The sequence below is a fragment of the Arvicola amphibius genome, chromosome 15 (genome assembly GCF_903992535.2).
Source record: "Arvicola amphibius chromosome 15, mArvAmp1.2, whole genome shotgun sequence".
In the NCBI taxonomy this organism is placed as follows: Eukaryota; Metazoa; Chordata; class Mammalia; order Rodentia; family Cricetidae; genus Arvicola; species Arvicola amphibius.
Window position 1 is genome coordinate 4,003,648 of NC_052061.1, and position 19,070 is coordinate 4,022,717.

A 19,070-nucleotide genomic window follows, 5' to 3' on the forward strand; every position below is an offset into this window, starting at 1 on the left:
TGGAAATGAATGCAGGAACAAAGATAATGAGGCCAAATAGTTTTGGCCCACTGCCCCCGAGGACAAAGATGCCAAACCTCTTTAACGCTCTTTCCAGGAGGAAGGAACAGTGTTTGGTTTGGCCAAGAGATCATGCCTAAAAATAACTGGATAAACGTGTTGGCAGGGAGCCAAGTTGGCTCAGAACTATGTTGTAGGTTTGAGAAGCTGGTGCGGTCCGAGGATGACACTGGCTTAAAAACTACAATTCCCAGAGTGTCGTGCAGCCTCTGCCAGACGGGTGGTCATGTGACCCAAGCTCACGTGTTTCCAAAGTCGGCTCGGAAAAGACGCCTACGAGGTTTGTGAACGGAGGTACGGGCGGTGCCAGGTGGGGCTGTAGGGTTTCTGGGTCCTTGAAGTTCCCCAAGTCTGCCTCGACCAGGTTCCCGCAGGGCTCCAGATCCATCCTCTCTGGTGTCCTCTGTTGAACCGGTCCAGCCACGCCTTAGGCTGGCGGCTCTCCACCCAGTCCTAGGCCAGGATCGAGTCAGCTTAGACACGCAAGCCACTGCCTTTATATCATGCTTGGGGCTCACGCAAGCCCACACTGGCCGGGTGCTCCCTTCCCCACCTCCCATGCAACTAAACTTCATGTTTCAGTCCTGGCCCCAGGTTAGACTGGGAAGCCGGTAAGATCTATTCCATTTCTGACCTAAGCATGAATGTATCGTGGTTATAGTTCTGGCCCTGCTAACTGTTCATTGTGACCTTAACGTAATTTCTTTCCTCCGTGGGCCTTTGCCCTATCTGATCTGGCACTCCAGTCTGTACTACGGGTTATTCAGAACTACTCCGTGTAACCCCACCTTCACCCCTGTAACCAGCTGCAAAAGGCCAACTTCTTTTCTGTACTGACGGCAGGTTTTAGGTAAAGCCTTGAGAAGAAACTGACTGCAGGTTTTAGGTAAAGCCTTGAGAAGAACTTGAGGCCAAAAAGGGATGTGAGGAGACTCGAATCCCATTCCTTAAGGCAGAGAGAACAACCCTCTTCTAGGATAACAGGTAAGCTGGGAACAGTGGGGCTGATTAATTGGGGTAGGGGCGAGAGCTCTTAGACCAGTGAGAGTCCAGGGGATAGAATCATTCAGCCTGTGCTTGCTTGCTTGCTTTGGTTGGTTGGTTGGTTGGTTGGTTAGATAGTTAGTTAGTTAGTTTTTCAAGACAGGGTTTCTCTGTTGCTTTGGAACCTGGCCTGGAACTCACAGAGATCTGCCTGCCTCTGCCTCCGCCTCCGGAGTGCTGGGATTGAAAGCCCACCGACAACTCAACCTGAGCTTTTGTATGGTTTCAGGAGTGGCTGGCAGATGGCACAGGACTGGGCCAAGGGTGCCAAAGGGAAACTTGCTTCTTAGAGAGAGGCTTGGGACCATGTGACCATAATGTCTGTTTCTATGGTGTTAGCAAGGATGGCCTTAGACCTCTCTGGAGCTGTGTCTGGACCTGGGGTGTCCCCAGCCTGCCTTTACTACTCACCACTGAGACTTTGCTGAGTTGGCTGGGGCAGATTGCGTAAGAGGAACAAGTCTGTGGCTAGACTGACGTTTCTGACTCTGGCCCAGCAGACGTGTGTGCACTAGGACTATGTCCCTTAGATGTCCCAGAGCACCTCAACTTTTCCTTCTGGGAGTGATGTCCCCAGCTTTGTCCACCATCAGAAGGAACACTTGGGAAGCACCCCCAGGGGCCTCAGTCTATTCTAGATTCCCCAATGGAATGACCTTATTAGGAGGGGTGGCTTAGGATAAATATTGGTTGTGTCAGAATCATTGCCTTTGGGGGGGAAGAAATGGGATTTTTTTTCAATTATAGAGAATGAGAATATGAATGAATGAATGAATGAGTGAGCCATGGTCAGAGAACAACCTTCAGGAGTCCATTCTTTATTTCCACCACGTGGGTTCCAGGGATCCAACTCAAGTCCTGAGTCTTGCTTGCAAACACGTTTACCCATTCAGCCATCACACTAGCCCCCAAATGGCGGCTGCTGGGGATTGACTCCCAGGCCTCATTTATGGAAGCACAGGCTCTACCACCCCCAGCCGGGTAATGCTTACTAATATCAGCCTGCTCTTCATAAGAATAAACCATGAAAAAACATACTGGACTGAAGCCAGGCAGTGGTGGTGCACACCTTTAATCCCAGCACTCGGGAGGCAGAGGCAGGAGGATCTCTGTGAGTTCGAGGCCAGCCTGGTTTACAAGAGCTAGTTCCAGGACAGGCAACAAAGCGACAGAGGAAACCCTGTCTCGGAAAAAAAAAAAAAAAAAAGACTTACTAGACTGAAGTGACTTCCCCAAGGTCATGCACTTAGGAAGTGGTCAGGTTAGTTAGGCTTCAGCCCTCTGGGTCTAAATGAGAGCATAGCCCCTCCTAGCTCAGGTATGCTTTTTTAGTTTAAAAGTTTTTTGAGACAAGGTTATATTATATAGCTCCCCACCTCCCACCCCAACCTCTTCCCCACCCCAAGCTGGAGAGATGACTCAGTGGTTAAGAGCACTGCCTGATCTTCCAAAGGTCCTGAGTTCAATTCCTAGCAAACACATGGTGGCTCACAAACATTTGTAATGAGATCTGGTGCCCTTTTGAGGAAGAGACCTGGTCACTCGTCCTCACCAACTTAGACCATGAAACCCAATACAGACAAGTTCAACAGAACCGCTGTATACGGACTGCCCATATATGCTTCAGCATTTCCAGGGCATAAATAAAATATGTATATTTATAGCTCAGTACTAGTTATGTGGTCCAAGCTGACCTTGAACTCAACAGTCCTCCTGACTCAGCCTCTCAATTACTGAGATTTCAGGCAGGAGCCACAGTGCTCAACTTAGGGCTGCTCATGGTGTGGGGCTTAACTTTGGCTCTTTAAGAAGCATTATTCCTCTTGGAGGTTCAAACCAGCACTTGTTTGAACTCTTGGAGGTGCGAGGACACTTGTTTTCAGAGCTGGGCTCCTGAAAGCACTTCATGATTGGGAGAAGAGTGGACCTCCTGGCTTTCAAGGAAAAAACCAAGGCTAAAGGGAAGCCTGCGGTTAGGCTGTGCTTTTCCAGATAAGTGAAAAGGTAACAGGCTTATTATCAGTTCAGCAGGCCCAGGACGGAGGCAGAGGCAGAGGCAGAGGCAGATGAATGTTCTAGGCCACATAAGAATGTTCTAGCAATGTTGGTGTTATTTGGTCTTTGTTCATTCATTCAGTTGTGTCTGTGTCTGGTTTTTTTTTTTTTTAAGATTTATTTATTTATTATGTACACAACATTCTGCCTCCATGGATGCACGCCAGAAGAGGGCGCCAGATCTCATTACAGATGGTTGTGAGCCACCATGTGGTTGCTGGGAATTGAACTCAGGACCTCTGGAAGAACACCCAGTGCTCTTAACCACTGAGCCATCTCTCCAGCCCCTGTGTCTTGTTTTTATGTTTGTTGTTGTTGTTGTTGTTGTTTTGTTTTTCAAGACAGGATTTCTCTGTGTAACAGTCTCCTGGAGCCCACTCTGTAGACCAGGCTGGCCTTAAACTCACAGAGTGCTGGGGGGTTAATGGTGTGTGTCACCACTGCCCAGCTTGTGTCTGTGTACATAGATCAGAGGAAACTTGCAGGAGTTGTTTCTCTCCTTCTACCATGTGGGTCCCAGGAATCAATCGCAGGTCATCAAGCTTGGCACCGGCCACCTTTACCTGCCCTCTCAGCAAGCCTGGTTTTGAATCCCAGCCACTAGTGACTGCCGCATGACCAAGGATAGCATGCACATTGCCTGGGATCAGACTGTTTGGAGTCAGTCCTGTCGACTTGGTTGCGGCTTGTAGTAACAATAACCTCATGTCTGGCCTAAGAGCCGTTTGGTCGGGCTAGGGGAAGCAAGCCTAGGGCACACGGGGCTAGCATACAAGCTACGGGTCTGGGTAGGGCCAGGCTCTGTAATGACTCCGAGAAGGACTCAGTGAGTAACTGAGAAATGGGGAAGAGATGGAACCTGTGAATGGCCCAGCGAAGGGGCTGGGAATATTCCAAACACACAATTAGGAATTAATTATCTTTCTGGGCCAGTGAGATAGCTCAATGTAAAAGAGTTTACTAAGCTACATGATCTGAGTTCAGTCCCCTGGGTCCACATATGAAAGGAGAACTCCGATTCCCAAAAGTTACCCTCTGACCCCCACACAAGCACACACACATCAAACAGATGAAATGCAAACCTCCACACAAATACACATACGCACACACAAAACAAATAAATGAAATGCAATTTAAAAAATGATTTTCCTAGTGCTGAGTGGGCACATACACACAAAACAAATAAAGGAAATGCAATTTTAAAAATGATTTTCCTAGCGCTGAGTGGTGGTGGCACCTGCCTTTAATCCCAGCACTGGGAAGGCAGAGGCAGGCAGATCTCTGGTGAGTTCAAGGCCAGCCTGGTCTACAAAGCAAGTTCTAGAACAGCCAAGGCTACACAGAGAAGCCCTGTCTTGTGGGGGGAAAATATAACATATTTTTCTGCTAGTGGCAGACTTCTTTAATCTCAGCACTCAGGCAAAGGCAGAGGGATCTCTGAATTCGAGGACAGCCAGGACTATAGAGAGACCTTGTCTCAAATCTTAACAAAACAAAACAAAAAACATTACAGAGGATCAATATGGCAGGGATTGCCATATGGGAGATGAGAGAGCTGACCTGAATTTCGAAGGGCCTTGAAAGCCGTGCAGTCTGGGTTGCAGGAAAGCATGCCAGGCGGAAATGCACTGAAGCACCGTAGGTTCATAGTAGCAGCTCCTATTGGGAAGCCACATGGGTCTAGGTCCAGACTGTGTTGCAGGTTGCTCATGGACCATCCTGGGCCAGTGCTTCTGTTTCTCTGAACCGCTGATCACCAAGCTACCTCAGGACCAGATGATCTCAGGCGTGTCTGCAACACACCTGTCCCCTGGGGCCTCTCCAGGTGCTGGCGTGGTAGCACTCCTGTCTTCTGCGTCCTTTACTACTGGGCATTGGTAGACCAGTGCTCTGTCAGAACCTCAGGGCCTCGGTATCCCCAGCCTCTCTCATCCTTTTGTTCCATTTTCTTTTTCGAGACAGGGTTCCTCTGTGTAGCCCTGGCTGTCCTGGAACTCGCTCTGTAGACCAGGCTGGCCTCGAACTCAGAGATCCGCCTGCCTCTGTGGAGCACTGGGGTTAAAGGTGTGCGCCACCGCCACCCAGCGCCACTCTTACTTGTAAGGTCTTTTTTTTTTTTTTTTTTACCTTTCTGGCCTTTCAGAGTGAAACAGATTGGGTGTGCAGCTGGCCTGTTTCTGTGTCTGTCACCCACACACTGTGACCTCAGTGCACAGAGCACAATGCACAGAGCAGCACCTGCATCTTAGCCAAGAGGAGTTCATGCCATGCAGTTGGTTACCGCCTGGTACTTGTGCAGATCCTAGCCAAGTGCTCTGGGAAAGTTGCATCATCTTTTTGTGCCCCAGATTCACTGTTGTCGGATAAACGTGATGTCTGCCTTCCTTTGTCTTGCCCAGGTCGATCAGAGTCCCCCAGAGTAGTAGCCCTAAGGGGGGCAGTTACTCTTTCAGCTACCCCGGGAATGTGGTCGTGAGGCAGAACCCACAGCTTTCAGAAGAAAAGTAGCCTTGGACCATGGCCCAGGTCAGCATCAACAGTGACTACAGCGAGTGGGGCTCCAGCACGGATGCTGGAGAGCGGGCCCGCTTGCTGCAAAGTCCCTGTGTGGACATGGCCCCCAAGAGTGAGGGGGAGGCGTCTCCTGGAGATCCAGACAGAGGCACCACGTCTACGCTCGGAGCCATCTTCATTGTTGTCAATGCCTGCCTGGGTGCAGGACTGCTCAACTTCCCAGCAGCCTTCAGTACTGCGGGGGGTGTGGCAGCTGGCATCGCCCTGCAGATGGTGAGTGTACTGGTGGTAGAGGTAGGCCGTGCCCGTGGGCTCTTTGATTGGCAGGGGAGGCTTTGAATCAGAGCTAAGCAATAGAGGACAAACGCTGTCATTCTTCCCTCTCTTGTAACTGATAGATATTACCGATCTAATCCAGAACTTTCTTTTAAAGCTACCATCCAAAACCAGTACAAGAGTATGAAAAGAATAGGGTAGACAAGAGAAAGAAAGAGAAGGAGCTGGAGAGATGGCTCAGAGGTTAAGAGCACCAGCTGCTCTTCCAGAGGTCCTGAGTTCAATTCCCAGCACCCACATGGTGGCTCACAACCATCTGTAATGATATCTGGTGGGTGCCTTCTCCTGGCCTGCAGGGATACACACTGGTAGAATGCTGTGTGCATAATAAAGACATCTTAAACAGTCGGGCGAGGGGAAATGAAGCCTAAGTCAGGTATCAGAACTCTAAACACTGAGGCAGTTGCGATCAAAAGCCTTCCTAACAATGAGAGAGGTTTGAACGTTGTCATCTGCATATTTAATTTTTTTGCCTTTTGATGTGGCTCTTATAGCCCAGGCTGACCTTGAATTTTCTATGGAGCCAAGGATGGCCTTTAACTCCTGCTTCCCCAGCCCAAGTGCTGGGGTAACAAAAAAAAAAAAAAAAAAGAAAAGAAAGAAAAGAAAGAAAAGAAAAAAGGAAGCAAGGAAAATCATAAATTGGTTCGAAGCTGAGTTTGAAGCTGTTTGGGGGGTCCACCCTATTCTCAGTCTGTTTGCATGTTCGAAATTTTGAATGAAGCGTATGTATGTTTTTGCCTACTTGTATGATTGTGAGCCACATGCAAGCAGTGTCAGTGGAAGCCAGGAGAGGGCATCAGATCCCCATGGAATTGAGTTACAGATGGTTGTAAGCCCCCACATCGACGCTGGGAATTGACCCCAGGTCCTCCAAAAGAGCAGCCAGCGCTCTTAACCATAGAGCCGTCTCTCTAGCACCTGAAACTCGTTTTTTAAAGAAAATTCAACTCGGTAACCTCTAGTAATCTGTTAAAATTGTCCTGTAGTAATAGACCCATTTGCAAACCTGCTGGGGACATTGGTGTAAAAGATGCCAAAACTGAGCTCACGACACCTTTCCCACATCCTTTCGTCTGTTCCTGCCTGCAGGGCATGCTGGTTTTCATCATTAGTGGGCTTGTCATTCTGGGCTATTGCTCCCAGGCCAGCAACGAGAGGACCTACCAGGAGGTGGTGTGGGCTGTGTGTGGCAAGCTGACGGGCGTGCTGTGTGAGGTAGCCATCGCGGTCTACACCTTCGGCACCTGCATTGCGTTCCTCATCATCATTGGGGACCAGCAGGACAAGAGTGAGGTTCTTCCCCAGCTCGCGTCTTTCTCCTTGGCCCGAGTTCCTGGGGTAGCGGGGAAAGAGTGCTCCACCCTAGGCCTTGCCCTCTCTTCGAGTCCTGCTCCTTGGAGGGAAATCTTAGGACCCTGCATGGCCTGGCATGACATTCGCTCCTTCTTCCCCATGCAGTTATAGCTGTGATGGCAAAGGACCCCGAAGGGGCCGGCGGCAGCCCCTGGTACACAGACCGCAAGTTCACCATCAGCCTCACTGCCTTCCTCTTCATCCTGCCCCTGTCCATCCCCAGGGAGATCGGCTTCCAGAAATATGCCAGGTTCGGAGGTCCCAACCCAGCCTGGGCCAGACAGAGGCTCTGATCAAAGGCAACTGGAGAGCCATTTCTGGTGGGGAGCCCCTCTCCCCCATGGCATCTTCCTAGGGGAGCAAGAACAGGCAAGCCAGGGCAGGCCAGAGCTTCAGAATCCTAGGCCCAGGACTTTGCTTTTCCGTTTATATCAGGGAAGATAGTGGCCTTTTGCAGCACTGAAAGGTGTGATCTAAAAGTCCTTGTCAAGAAGGGATTGGTGATGCCTGGCAGTGTAAGGGCAGATGCTGGCCAGGGCTTTGGCTTTTCCGGAATCTGGGAGTTGGTGATCTTAGTGTTGTCAGCGTGGTTGGGACTTCCATGGAGTTCGGGGAGAGGTCTGGCTTCCTTCCTAGCCCTATATCCGAAAAGCTGTGGGGGTTTGGGCTGTTTCATACTTGGCTATCTCTAGGGTTTCCTTAAATGTTAGCACCCCAGTCTCTACATTCTACCCCCTTTACCCCAGAATCTCTTAGTTCTCAGACGCCAGGCCCACAGGCTGGCCAGCTGTAAGCCCTTGCCACACCTGGGCTGCACAGGCTGAGCTTGTACTGTGCATTGCAGCCCAGTTCCTGAATGTGGTCTCTGAGCCAGCACGTGTCCCCTGGCTAAAATGCTAACAAGCTCCTCCCTGTGGCAGGTCTCTCAGCCGCTTGTTTCTCCTGAATCCCTAGAGTAAGGATGGGTACATCTGAGCATGGGGTTGGACAAGGGGTGGCTGGGCCTGGGAAGCAGGAAGTCAAATCTCTCCTTCTTGGCAGTTTCCTGAGTGTTGTGGGCACTTGGTACGTCACCGCCATTATTATCATCAAATACATCTGGCCAGATAAAGAGATGCGCCCAGGGGACATCCTGACCAGGTAGGTGAGGGTCCCTGGGAAGTGCATGGGGTAGAAGCTGCTACGCAGATCAGGCATCTGAAGGTCACACAGGGGCCCTTCCTGAGGCTCATTAGCACATTGACAGTGACTCATCAGTCACTGTAGGAAGCATCTAGCAGATGACACCATGCCATGCAAGGTCCCGACCTGGGGAGACTTCCAGCGGGGAAATGGCACATTTTCCCCAATTCTTTTTGGATTTATCAGACAGAGACTCATGTACCTCAGACCGGGCTCAAGCTTACTAGGCAGCCTGGTCTTGAACTCCCGTTCCTCCTGCCTCTACCTCCCAAGTTCTGGAATCCCAGATATACATCAGCGTGTCCAGCTTTCCAGTACCCCTTTTGGCTTTTGTTTTTAAAAGAACAGTTCAGGAAAGCAAAGTCCTAGTTCAGGAGCCAAGAATTCTGGACTCTGGTCCTAGGATGGCCTTTTAGAGACTGTCTCCTGAATTTCACATAGACACAGGTCCTCTGCCCGTGTGTGTTCAGTGTGTGGGATGCTGGTTGTCAGAGGTTGGTGGAAGAATGAAGGAAGGGCGGTGTGGACAGTTGGTGGCCCTGGGGGATTCACAGGCAATCTCATATTGTGTTTGCCAACAGACCGGTTTCCTGGATGGCTGTGTTCAATGCCATGCCCACCATCTGCTTCGGATTTCAGGTGCCAGCACCAGGGTCCCTGCTGTCCCATTAGCTCACGCCCCCACCCTGGGAGGACCCTCAGATTACGGATGGGACGGTAGGATTCCTGGGAGGACGGATGAACCAAGGGCCCCTGGCTTACCCCTTATCCCTGGGGCCTTTGAAACCTGGAGATGAGGTCGCTTCCCCACCGTGACCATACCCTTCACCTGGACAGTGCCATGTGAGCAGTGTGCCCGTCTTCAACAGCATGCAGAGGCCAGAGATAAAGACCTGGGGTGGAGTGGTGACAGCAGCCATGGTCATAGCTCTGGCTGTCTACATGGGCACAGGTGAGTGCTCTCCTCCAGGGGCCAGGCTTAGTGTGCTCCCACTCCCTCTTGAGTCCCCAAAGTTTCTGGTCTAGCTTTCCTCGGGAAGTCCTCTGCACTCTTAGCTGGGTGAGCACTTCGGTAGACATTGACTTGAACTCTCATCAAGGTGAGAGTGTTCTGCCTGCCCACAGGTTCTATTCTGATGCTAAGTGGCTATCAGAAGGGAAGGTGTCCCCAGTGTGGGGTTGTTACAAAGACTATGCGGGGAACGGGCCCCAGCCCTGGTGGGATCGACAGTCTTGGAGAAACAGTTCTATTTAGGTAATAATGAAAAAAGAATTCCAGGCAATGGCTGATGAAACCAGGAAGTGGGGGATGGGGCTGAGTAGGGGTGGCATTCACAGAGGACTCCTCTGTAAAGATGTGGCACCTGGAGGGGCCCATGAGGGAAAAGTCAGACTGAAGAAGAGCATTCCACAAGAGAGAAACCACAAATGTAGGGCATCTGGGGAAGGAATCAGGGGAGGTCTGTATTGCCGGGGTGTAAGAAGTTGGTACCTATGAGACTGGGCATCCAAAGGGAGAGCAATGGATGCTGCTGGGAGTCTAAGAGGATGCATTTCTTGTGTGGGAAATGACCGGTCAAATCTTTTGGCTGTTGCATGGGTTACTTTGGGCAGGAGGTCAGAAATGAACTGCGAGTTATCATCCTCCTGTGGTAGGAGATGAGGGCAGGAGCTGCCTGGGCTCGACTTGTCCCAGCCTCTGAAGCTACAACAAGAAACACAAGAGGCAAACAGGCAAAGTCCCTCTTGCCGTGGGTCCCCTGTTCTGGCTGGTGACAGGGGATTTAGAGAGAGGTGATCGGAAGAGAACAGAGGGAATGGGAAACAAGTGACTGGATGGGCAGGGAGGCGTTCTCTGAGGAGGGGACATCTGAGCTGAGACCCGAGGGATGTGATGGCAGCACAGTGGTTTGTGTGGAAGTTAGGGGGGCAAATGCAGAAAGCACCGTGTGTGCTGCTGGGCTCCAGCAAGCAACACCTGCGGAGGCAGGAAGTGGGGCGTCTGCTCTCACCTCCCAGGCTGCTCCAACACTCCCATCAGGGGTAGATGGTCCACCCTCCCCCTCCCCGGGCTGCCCTGACCTATCCCCTTGTCCTTGCACTTAGGCATCTGTGGCTTTCTGACTTTCGGAGCTGCAGTGGATCCAGATGTGCTCCGGTCCTACCCCTCCGAGGACGTGGCTGTGGCCGTTGCCCGAGCCTTCATCATCCTGAGCGTGCTCACCTCCTACCCCATCTTACACTTCTGTGGGCGGTGAGCCCCTTCCCCACCCTGTCCAGAGCCCCTGGGAGCCAGCACAATACATGGCCTTATGGGGAGCCCATTTTGTGTCAAGGGAAATTGAAGCCAACAGAAAGAATCTGAGTCTAGGATGCCCTTCTCCCATACTCCATGCCAGGTCTTATTGGTTCCAGAACATTCTGTGAGCCCTGTAAGGATCTCCAGTCTATATCCTATTCTGAGCCTTTATATATTCCCAGCCAGCATTTTGGATACGCCGATCCATTCCTTTCATAAAGGGAATTATGGCATCCAGGTCTGGGTGAAGAGGCAGTCTTGTAGCCCATAGCAACCAAGGACAGTGGTGGTCACAGATGAGGACCCGGGCTCAGGGACCACACTTGCCCATTCAGGATCTCCCCCTCCCTGCACTAGCCAAAGCACCCTGAGCCCCTCCTCATGTGAGCAGGGCTGTGGTGGAAGGCCTGTGGCTGCGTTATAAGGGGGTGCCGGTGGAGGAGGACGTGGGGCGGGAGCGGCGGCGCCGAGTCCTGCAGACGCTGGTGTGGTTCCTGCTCACCCTGCTGCTAGCCCTCTTTATCCCTGACATCGGCAAGGTCATCTCGGTCATCGGAGGCCTGGCAGCCTGCTTCATCTTCATCTTCCCAGGTGCACACCCCAGGTGCCCCTATCTTCCCCACACAGCAGGACCTCCCTAACCTTAGCTGGGGACTCAAAACCTGCTGACGAAAAGTAACCACCAGTTTCTGTTGCTCGCTGACCTGGCCTCAGCAACATGCTGCCATGGCAACACTGACTCCTGGCTGGAAGGTTGTGATCTCTGTTTTACTGATGAGATGTGAGGCTAGAGGACAACTATCGACAGCCCTTTGAAAGCCCAATAGGCCCAGGTCCAGGGTCTCTACTCCCACACTTCATTCAAGTGTGTGGACCCTTGACCCTCGGTATCTGGGTACCCTATTCCAGTCCAGAGGAAGGAAAGCCCAGTGGTGACACCTTGAGACTGAAGTCATGAGATCCAAATTCTAGACACAGGTCAGCTGCAGATCCCCCGAAATCCGTCCTGTCTGTCCAGCTATGAGTTCTACTACACCCAGCTTGTTTCTGTCCCGTGACCTCGAAAGCTCTTCCCACTGGATATGGAGCAAGGGAGCCATGTCTGCTCTGGAGTAGGCAAGATGGTGTGAGCTACCACTGAGTCTCATTCAGTATGTCCCCTTAGTGCTGAGATCTGTAGTGTAGCCCAAAAGGTTCTTGTTATCTGCTGGCCTGTCTTGAGAGAGCAGAGGCCAGGTGTCCAGCTGGGTGTGGGTCAAGGTGGACAATCTGGATTTCAGGATCTCTAGTAGAGGAAACAGGCCTTTCTTCATCACCACTACCTCCTGGCTGGAGCGGGGATGGGGGTGGGGAGAGAGGGATGTGGGACTGGGCTGAGGGTGGGTCCCCGTCTCCTCCAAACTCAAGGTTACCTCTTGTCTTCTAGGGTTGTGCCTCATTCAGGCCAAACTGTCAGAGATGGAGGAGGTCAAACCAGCCAGGTAAAGCAGGGGCAGCCGAGCAGCCTTTTAGGGAGATGAAAGGGGACCTTAAAATAGGCACGGGGTCAGCTGGACAGTGGTGGCACACACTTTTAATCCCAGCACTTGGGAGGCAGAAGCAGGAGGATCTCTGTGAGTTCAGGACAGCCTGGTCTACAGAGTGAGTTCTGGGACAGCCAGGGCTCCACAGAGAAACTCTGTCTCAGAAAAAGAAAGAATGCATGCTGTTCAATCCTAAGACCAGAGTTCCGATCCTAGCATCCATGTAACAAACCAGGCATCCCACAAATGCCTGTAACTCCAGCTCTGATGAATTCTTCCAGCCTCCAGACATGCACCTACACATGTGCACATACACTCACTCACTCACACACACACACACACACACACACACATACACACACACACAAATAAAAAGTTGGTTCTTGGAAGTATACCTTAGTAACAAACCATGTGCCTGTCACATATGAAGCCCTGGGTTCAATCCTCTAGTATTACTCCCCAAATTGTGGAGCCTTAATGTATGTTTTTGCAATGGGTAATCTGAACTGCTTGTAACAATTCATCCTGAGCAGTGGTGGCGCACGCCTTTAATCCCAGCACTCGGGAGGCAGAGGCAGGCGGATCTCTGAATTTGAGGCCAGCCTGGTCTACAGAGAGAGTTCCAGGACAGCCAGGACAGTTACATAGAGAAACCCTGTCTCAGAAAAACAAAAAAACAATTTATGTACTACTGAAAGGCTTTAGAAGAAAAAGTGAGAGTCCCACGCCAGGCATACTCCTGACCCCAGTACCTGGAAGTCTGACACAGGAATATTTCTAGAGTTCAAAACCAGCCTGGGCTACATGATTTCAGCCTAGCATGGGCTATATAATGAAAATATAATGTCTCATCCAAAATAGGTGGGGTAAGTCTTTCTCTCACAGCCCACTTTACCCCTCTCCTAAAACGTGTTTTTCCCTATGGACTGTGACCTAAACTGTTTCTGTGCATGTATGTGTGTGATGACACAGAGCTGAGCAGTATACACAGGGGTTTGTATGTGATTTTGTTATTTGAGGCTGGAAAATTGCCATGAGTGTAAGGCCAGTCTGGACTTCAGAGTGGGACCTTGATTCAAACCCTTAACACCACCAGGAGTCATCTGGTGAAGGAAAAGCTGTTTCTCTGAATAATAGTTGATAAAAGGTTTCATGCTTTAAAAAAATTATTCCGGGGACAGGGAAAATAGTTAATATGATAGTGCCTTGCCTACAATATATAAGCCCTGGGTTCAGTCTCTGCCATGACAGGGAGAGAGATGGGGGCAGGGAAGGATAGAGAAAGAGGAAAAGGGGGGGGGGTGGGAGAAAGGAAGGAAGAGCAAATGAATTTATCCCATGGCAATATTCGTATTTCAGTACTTGGGAGGCTGAGACAGAAAGACAATGAGTTCTGGCCAGCCAGGATTATACTGTAAGACCTTGCCTAAAAACACAAAACAGAAAGTTATTTATTATAAATTAAAAAACAATAGCGGGCAGTGGTGGTGCATGCCTATAATACCAGCACTCTGGAAACAGAGACAGGCAGATCTCTGTGAGTTTCAAGACTAGCCTTGATCTACAGAGTGAGTTCCAGGACAGCTAGGGCTGTTACACAGAGAAACCCTGTCTCAGGGAATAAATAAATAAATAAATAAAGTAAAAACAAACATATCTTTAAAAAAATAAAAATTATGTACTCACTTATAGGTGGTTTTTAAACATAAAGCAAAGAAAGCCAGCCTACAAACCACAATCCCAGAGAACTTAGACAACAGTGCGCACACTAAGAGAGACTTACATAGATATAATCTACATGGGAAGTAAAAAGTAGAAGAAGACAAGATCTCCTGAGTAAATTGGGAGCATGGGGACCTTGGGGGAGGACCGAAGCGGGCAAGGGGAGAGGCAGGGAGGGGAGCAGAGAAAAATGTAGAGCTCAATAAATATCAATTTAAAAAAGGAAAAAATAAAAATTACTCTTCATCTCAATGCCAGTGATGACCCCCTAGCATTTTTGGGGTTTTTTTTTTTGTTTTTTGTTTTTTTTTTTTTTTTTTTTGTTTTTTCGAGACAGGGTTTCTCTGTAGCTTTGAAGCCTATCCTGGAACTAGCTCTTGTAGACCAGGCTGGTGTCGAACTCACAGAGATCCGCCTACCTCTGCCTCCCGAGTGCTGGGATTAAAGGCGTGCGCCACCACCGCCCGGCTCCCTAGCATTTTTGTTACATGTGGTTATAGATGTCTGCCTTCTGCTTTTTTTTCTTTCTTTCTTTTTTATTTAAAATTCTCTCTCGTGTGCATGTGTACATGTGTCCACAGAGGCTAGAGGTATCCAATCCCGGTCTCCCTGGAGCTGGAGCTACAGTAGTTGTGAGCCTCCTGATGTGGATCCCCTAGAAGAACACTGTGTGACCTTAACCACTGAGCCCTCTCTCAGCCCCCTGCCTTCTGCTTTTTTGTTGTTGTTGTTGTTGTTAATGTTATTTTGAACGCAACATCTCATTTCCTGTCACCTGTTTCTTCCTCAGTGTCTTCCCATCGGAAGACTCACATTCTGCCGTCGTCCTGCCTTAAGCATTAGTCCATCTAGGTCTTGGTCTCCTTAACTGTGAACTAGGGTCGCAAAGCTTTGTATGGGGAAGTTCATGGGAAGCCTGAGGTATTCTGCCTACAGAAGTGGGGTGACTGATTCTATTAAGTGTTATAGATAAGAGTCTGCAGAGACATGAAAAAAATGACTGGAACTTTGTCTTGTCCTCTGCTCTACAGCTGGTGGGCACTTGTCATTTATGGAGTCCTTCTGGTCACCCTGGGAGCCTTCATCTTTGGCCAAACCACAGCCAATGCCATCTTTGTGGACCTCTTGGCTTGAACACTGCCTCTCAGTGAACGTGTGACCAAGAGACATCTCTCAGAGCTGTGGAGCTACCCCAAGTCCCGCATCCTCTTCCAGCTGGTGACGTCTGGACGCATTTCTCCAGGGACAGTCATGGGACAGAATCAACTGCAAATCTGTGGGCGGCTCCCGCCCAGCTGCCTTCCTGCTCCCCAACCTTGGCATTGTCAATGGATGGTGGCAGGAGGTCTCACATCATAGGAGCTTCAAACCTTTGGGACCTGAGAATGCAGACTCAGTGAATCCCAGAAGAGAGAGACCATGCTGACTTCCTCTGGGGAAAAAAAACAAGATTGTATACATAGGGCTGGCGTCTTTCACAGAACTTGTCAGGACTGTGCTCAGTACCTCGGGGTTTAGTGCCTGCCTGTGTCTCTTAGAAGCCAGTGATGGCTTCTGCTGGGACCTGGCAAATTCCAAAGGAGACGCTGATATCGTATAATTATCCATTCCCCTGTGGGCCTCCCCGTGAGTCTCTGGTAGCCTCCCAAGTCTTTAGGGTCCCTACCCTGACTTTATCCAAACCTAATGGGTCCAGATTGGGTATCCTCCTATGTCCCTAGACATCACTAAGTCAAATGTTTACAAATGGTGCCTGCCTGCCTCTGGGCTAGGGGCTGCCATTGCCGTGGTGCTGCGAGCACTCCTCCGTTTTAGCTTCCCACATGGACAGAGGGTCTGTTGTCTTTTCAGAGGCTCTGGGTGGGTCCACAGGCTTGGGACTTCTGGACCTTCCTTCCAGGCCAGGCTGCCTAAGGTCTTGGGTGAAGTCCCAGCACCATTTCTTCGCTCCTCCAAACTGGTCCTCTCCCTTCCCCAGCTAAACCTAACCCAAGAACCCAGAAAGAACTTAGACTGGGGACCCTGGACATTTCTTGTACTATCTCCATCTTGATGCTTCCTTCCATTCCCACACCCCACCCATCCCTCACCCCCTACCCTATCTCTTCTCTTTTATTCATGGATGGGTTTTGGTATTTGGCAGGGTAGGGATGGCAGCAAACCCTGCCATGTCAGCTTGCCCAGCTCCACACATCTGTCAGTTCTGGCCTCAGTGCCTGGGAATCCCTCTGAGTCATAGCTGCCCCAGGTGAGGTCGTACCAGACACTGTATTTTGAGGACCTTAACCTCTTGCCTACCCCTGCTTTTATAAGTCCAGGTACAAAACTGATCTCCACATAATTTTCTCCATCTATTCTGCCTAAAATAACTATCTTAGAAGTGAAAGGGGGCCTTCGAGGCAGCCCCCCCCCCCGCCCCAACTCAGGTCAGTTCAGTAGAGGCGGCAGAAGCTCAGCATCCAGACTAGCTGAATTGCTCTTTTCCTATCCATTCCTGGTACCCATCCTCTCTGGTCCCATGGTGGCTGTTTTCCCTCGGGTTCCAAGTGCTGCTTTCCGGGGATTGGGCAGGGGGTAAACCTGGGGCATGACATAGAGACAGGCCAGCTGAGACAGTTGACTAGAATCCAGCTTCAGCTTTGACCTCAGGACCCTTCCTCTCCCTTGTCCTCTTCCAGTGTCTTGCTGGGGAAGTGGGGATGGTTAATAAAGGGGCCTACCCTGTTGACCTGTTGTCTCTTTTATTTTGTGCTTGGAACAGAGTCCAAGGCATGAATGGCAGGAAGGAGACCTGGGGTGGGACGTTGTAGATGACAGTCGACTGTCTGCAATCAGGAATGGGACCAGTGGGCTCTCTTGCCAAGCAAGAGTCCATAGAAGGTTATGGATACCTCCCTCTCTGCTTCCTCCCCTGAATCTTTCCCCACTGCCTGGGGAGTGTCTTCTCTGTGCCCTACTTCTGTCCTAACTCAAACTCTCCCTTTGCTGAGCAGTCATACAGATCTGATGGCACCCAACGTGGAAGTCACAAGGAGGAAGTGTTTGAGCCACATAGTGGTGGCTCACAAGTTTAATCCCAGCACTTGTGAGGCAGAGGCAGGAGTATCTCCGTGAGTTTTAAGGCCAGCCTGGTCTACAGAGCTACATCCAGAACACCCAGTACTGTTTTGCTTTTAATTTATTTACTTTTATGTGCATTGGTGTTATGCCCACAACTAAGTTTGAGATCTTGGAGCTATAGACAGTTGTTAGCTGTCATATAGGTGCTAGGATTTGAACCTAGATCCTTTGGGAAAGCAGTCAGTGCCCTTAACTGCTGAGCCATCTTTTCAGCCCCTAGACAGGGCTGTTTCACAGAGAAACCCTGTCTCGAAAATCAAATAGAAAAAGAAAATGGAAAGTTTGATTGATCAGTATAAAACATTCTGTCAGTGGAACAAACTGCTTGAGATCATACACTTAAGAGAGGGGAAGTTTATTTTGGTTTTTGGCCTTGTGTGCTTTGGGTCTGGATGGCAAAATATGCCATCGCAGGAGCATGTGGTTTAAGAAGGAATAAAAAACAATTGTTGCACACTTGTAATTTTAGGCACTTAAGTGCCTGGGGGAGAAGAAAGATCTCCAGCCTTAAAACAGAGAACCCTGCCTGAAAAACTAACCAGGCAAGGTCTAGAGTCCTCCTTTGCTCTTGAGAGGCATACCCCGTGACCAAACTTTCCACCTCATATCACAAGATGGAGAAGAAATCTTTAACCGGAGGGCTTTGCAGGGACATTCTGGCGTCCAAATTACAGCAGAGGCCTTAGGACCTGTCTGAGGAGTCCAGGGGGGCTTGCTGGAGAAGGTGATGTTTGATCTGGCCCCTTACTCTTGAGTAGGGATTAGCTAAGTAGAGGGGGGAGAACTTTCCAAGCAGTGAACACTCCGGAGTGGAGGTCCTGAAGTGAGAGAAAATGCAGCTTAAAGAACTAAGACGTGATTAGTGTAGGTGAGCCTTGCCTAGGTGTGGGAGAGTGGCCAAGGTGGTGCATCTCTGGCTCCCCTTTAGGATTAGTCTAGACACCATGTTCCCACTACTCCCTCTGTGCTCAGAAATACTCAAATAAGGGAGGGAACTCAACCGCCAAAGAGGAAGCTCTTCAAATGGGTCAGGGCGGCAGAACAGCTCTTGGCCTTAACGGCTATCTTGACCGGAAGGACCACGTACTAGAGAATGGTGTTTCGTTCTCATCCGCACTCCCGGGGGTGGGGGGGTGGGGGGAGGTAACATTCATACCTCGCAAGCTCATCTCACCATCCATGCCTCATACTGGAACTTTCCCATCTTATGTGCCACGCCATTAAGCACTCGATCAATGCCTTCCCGTGACAACCGTAAGCTCCATGGCAACAGGTGCAGCGTCTTCTCATGGATCAGGCGTTCAGCCTGGTGCCTGACTCACAGGAGCCAGGTGCTCAGCAGCTGCGTGGAGAGCAAGCACCTGTAGGACTCACATTTTGCTAATGCTTTATTGCATCAGCTCCATATGGTGCAACTGAAGAGAAAACCAGACGAGAGAAGTTAACTAGTTAGCTGGGGTTGCATCAGGTCATGTCGATGGACCCAGACAGCGTTTCTATCATGTATAAGTCAACAAGGGGACCAGAGAACACTCTCAGCCAGAACGATGACCTCTGACACCACAGGGCAAGCCAGGGACTCACAGTCCCCATTCAGGCACACACATCAGATCTCTGAACCCTCTTAGATCTCTCAGCCAATCCACATCGAGTGGTCAGTGCCTCTGGCTAGGGGACGGGCAAGGTCCTCACCTCTCCAGGTCGGTTTATCTAAAAGGACACTAGTCACTGGACCTCATCCTGCACAACTCTCAGGGTAAAGCTGAGTCATAAAGCCGGTGCCTGAGGGCTGGGGATGGCCTGCATCTGTAGAGCCCTTGCAAGACAGAAAGATAGAAGGGAGGAAGGGCAGAAGGAAG

At 50.3% G+C, this 19,070-nt stretch overlaps 1 protein-coding gene across 3 annotated transcripts; it reads left to right on the forward strand.

Annotated features, from left to right (window-relative positions):
• Nucleotides 1-282: 282 nt before the first annotated feature.
• On the forward strand, nucleotides 283-16,819 carry Slc38a7 (solute carrier family 38 member 7). 3 transcript variants are annotated; one of them, XM_038312977.1, is made up of 12 exons: nucleotides 283-340; nucleotides 904-1,044; nucleotides 5,559-5,946; nucleotides 7,102-7,300; nucleotides 7,471-7,615; nucleotides 8,407-8,505; nucleotides 9,129-9,186; nucleotides 9,385-9,499; nucleotides 10,654-10,801; nucleotides 11,238-11,437; nucleotides 12,273-12,327; nucleotides 15,123-16,819. In XM_038312977.1, exons 3-12 carry the CDS (start codon nucleotides 5,677-5,679, stop codon nucleotides 15,223-15,225), a joined length of 1,392 nt encoding a protein of 463 aa, XP_038168905.1. In that variant the 5' UTR covers nucleotides 283-340; nucleotides 904-1,044; nucleotides 5,559-5,676; the 3' UTR covers nucleotides 15,226-16,819. The 3 variants fall into 3 exon arrangements, with proteins under 3 accessions (XP_038168905.1, XP_038168906.1, XP_038168904.1); XM_038312976.2 differs by having other exon boundaries at nucleotides 315-354; XM_038312978.1 differs by lacking the exon at nucleotides 11,238-11,437.
• The last annotated feature ends 2,251 nt before the right edge of the window (nucleotides 16,820-19,070 follow it).

Coding starts and splice junctions, on each gene's coding strand:
- Slc38a7 (XM_038312977.1), top strand. CDS start 5,677: ATGGCCCAGGTCAGCATCAACAGTGACTACAGCGAGTGGGGCTCCAGC. Junction 9,500..10,653: donor GGCTGTCTACATGGGCACAG/GTGAGTGCTCTC, acceptor CCTTGCACTTAG/GCATCTGTGGCTTTCTGACT. Junction 12,328..15,122: donor GAGGAGGTCAAACCAGCCAG/GTAAAGCAGGGG, acceptor TCTGCTCTACAG/CTGGTGGGCACTTGTCATTT.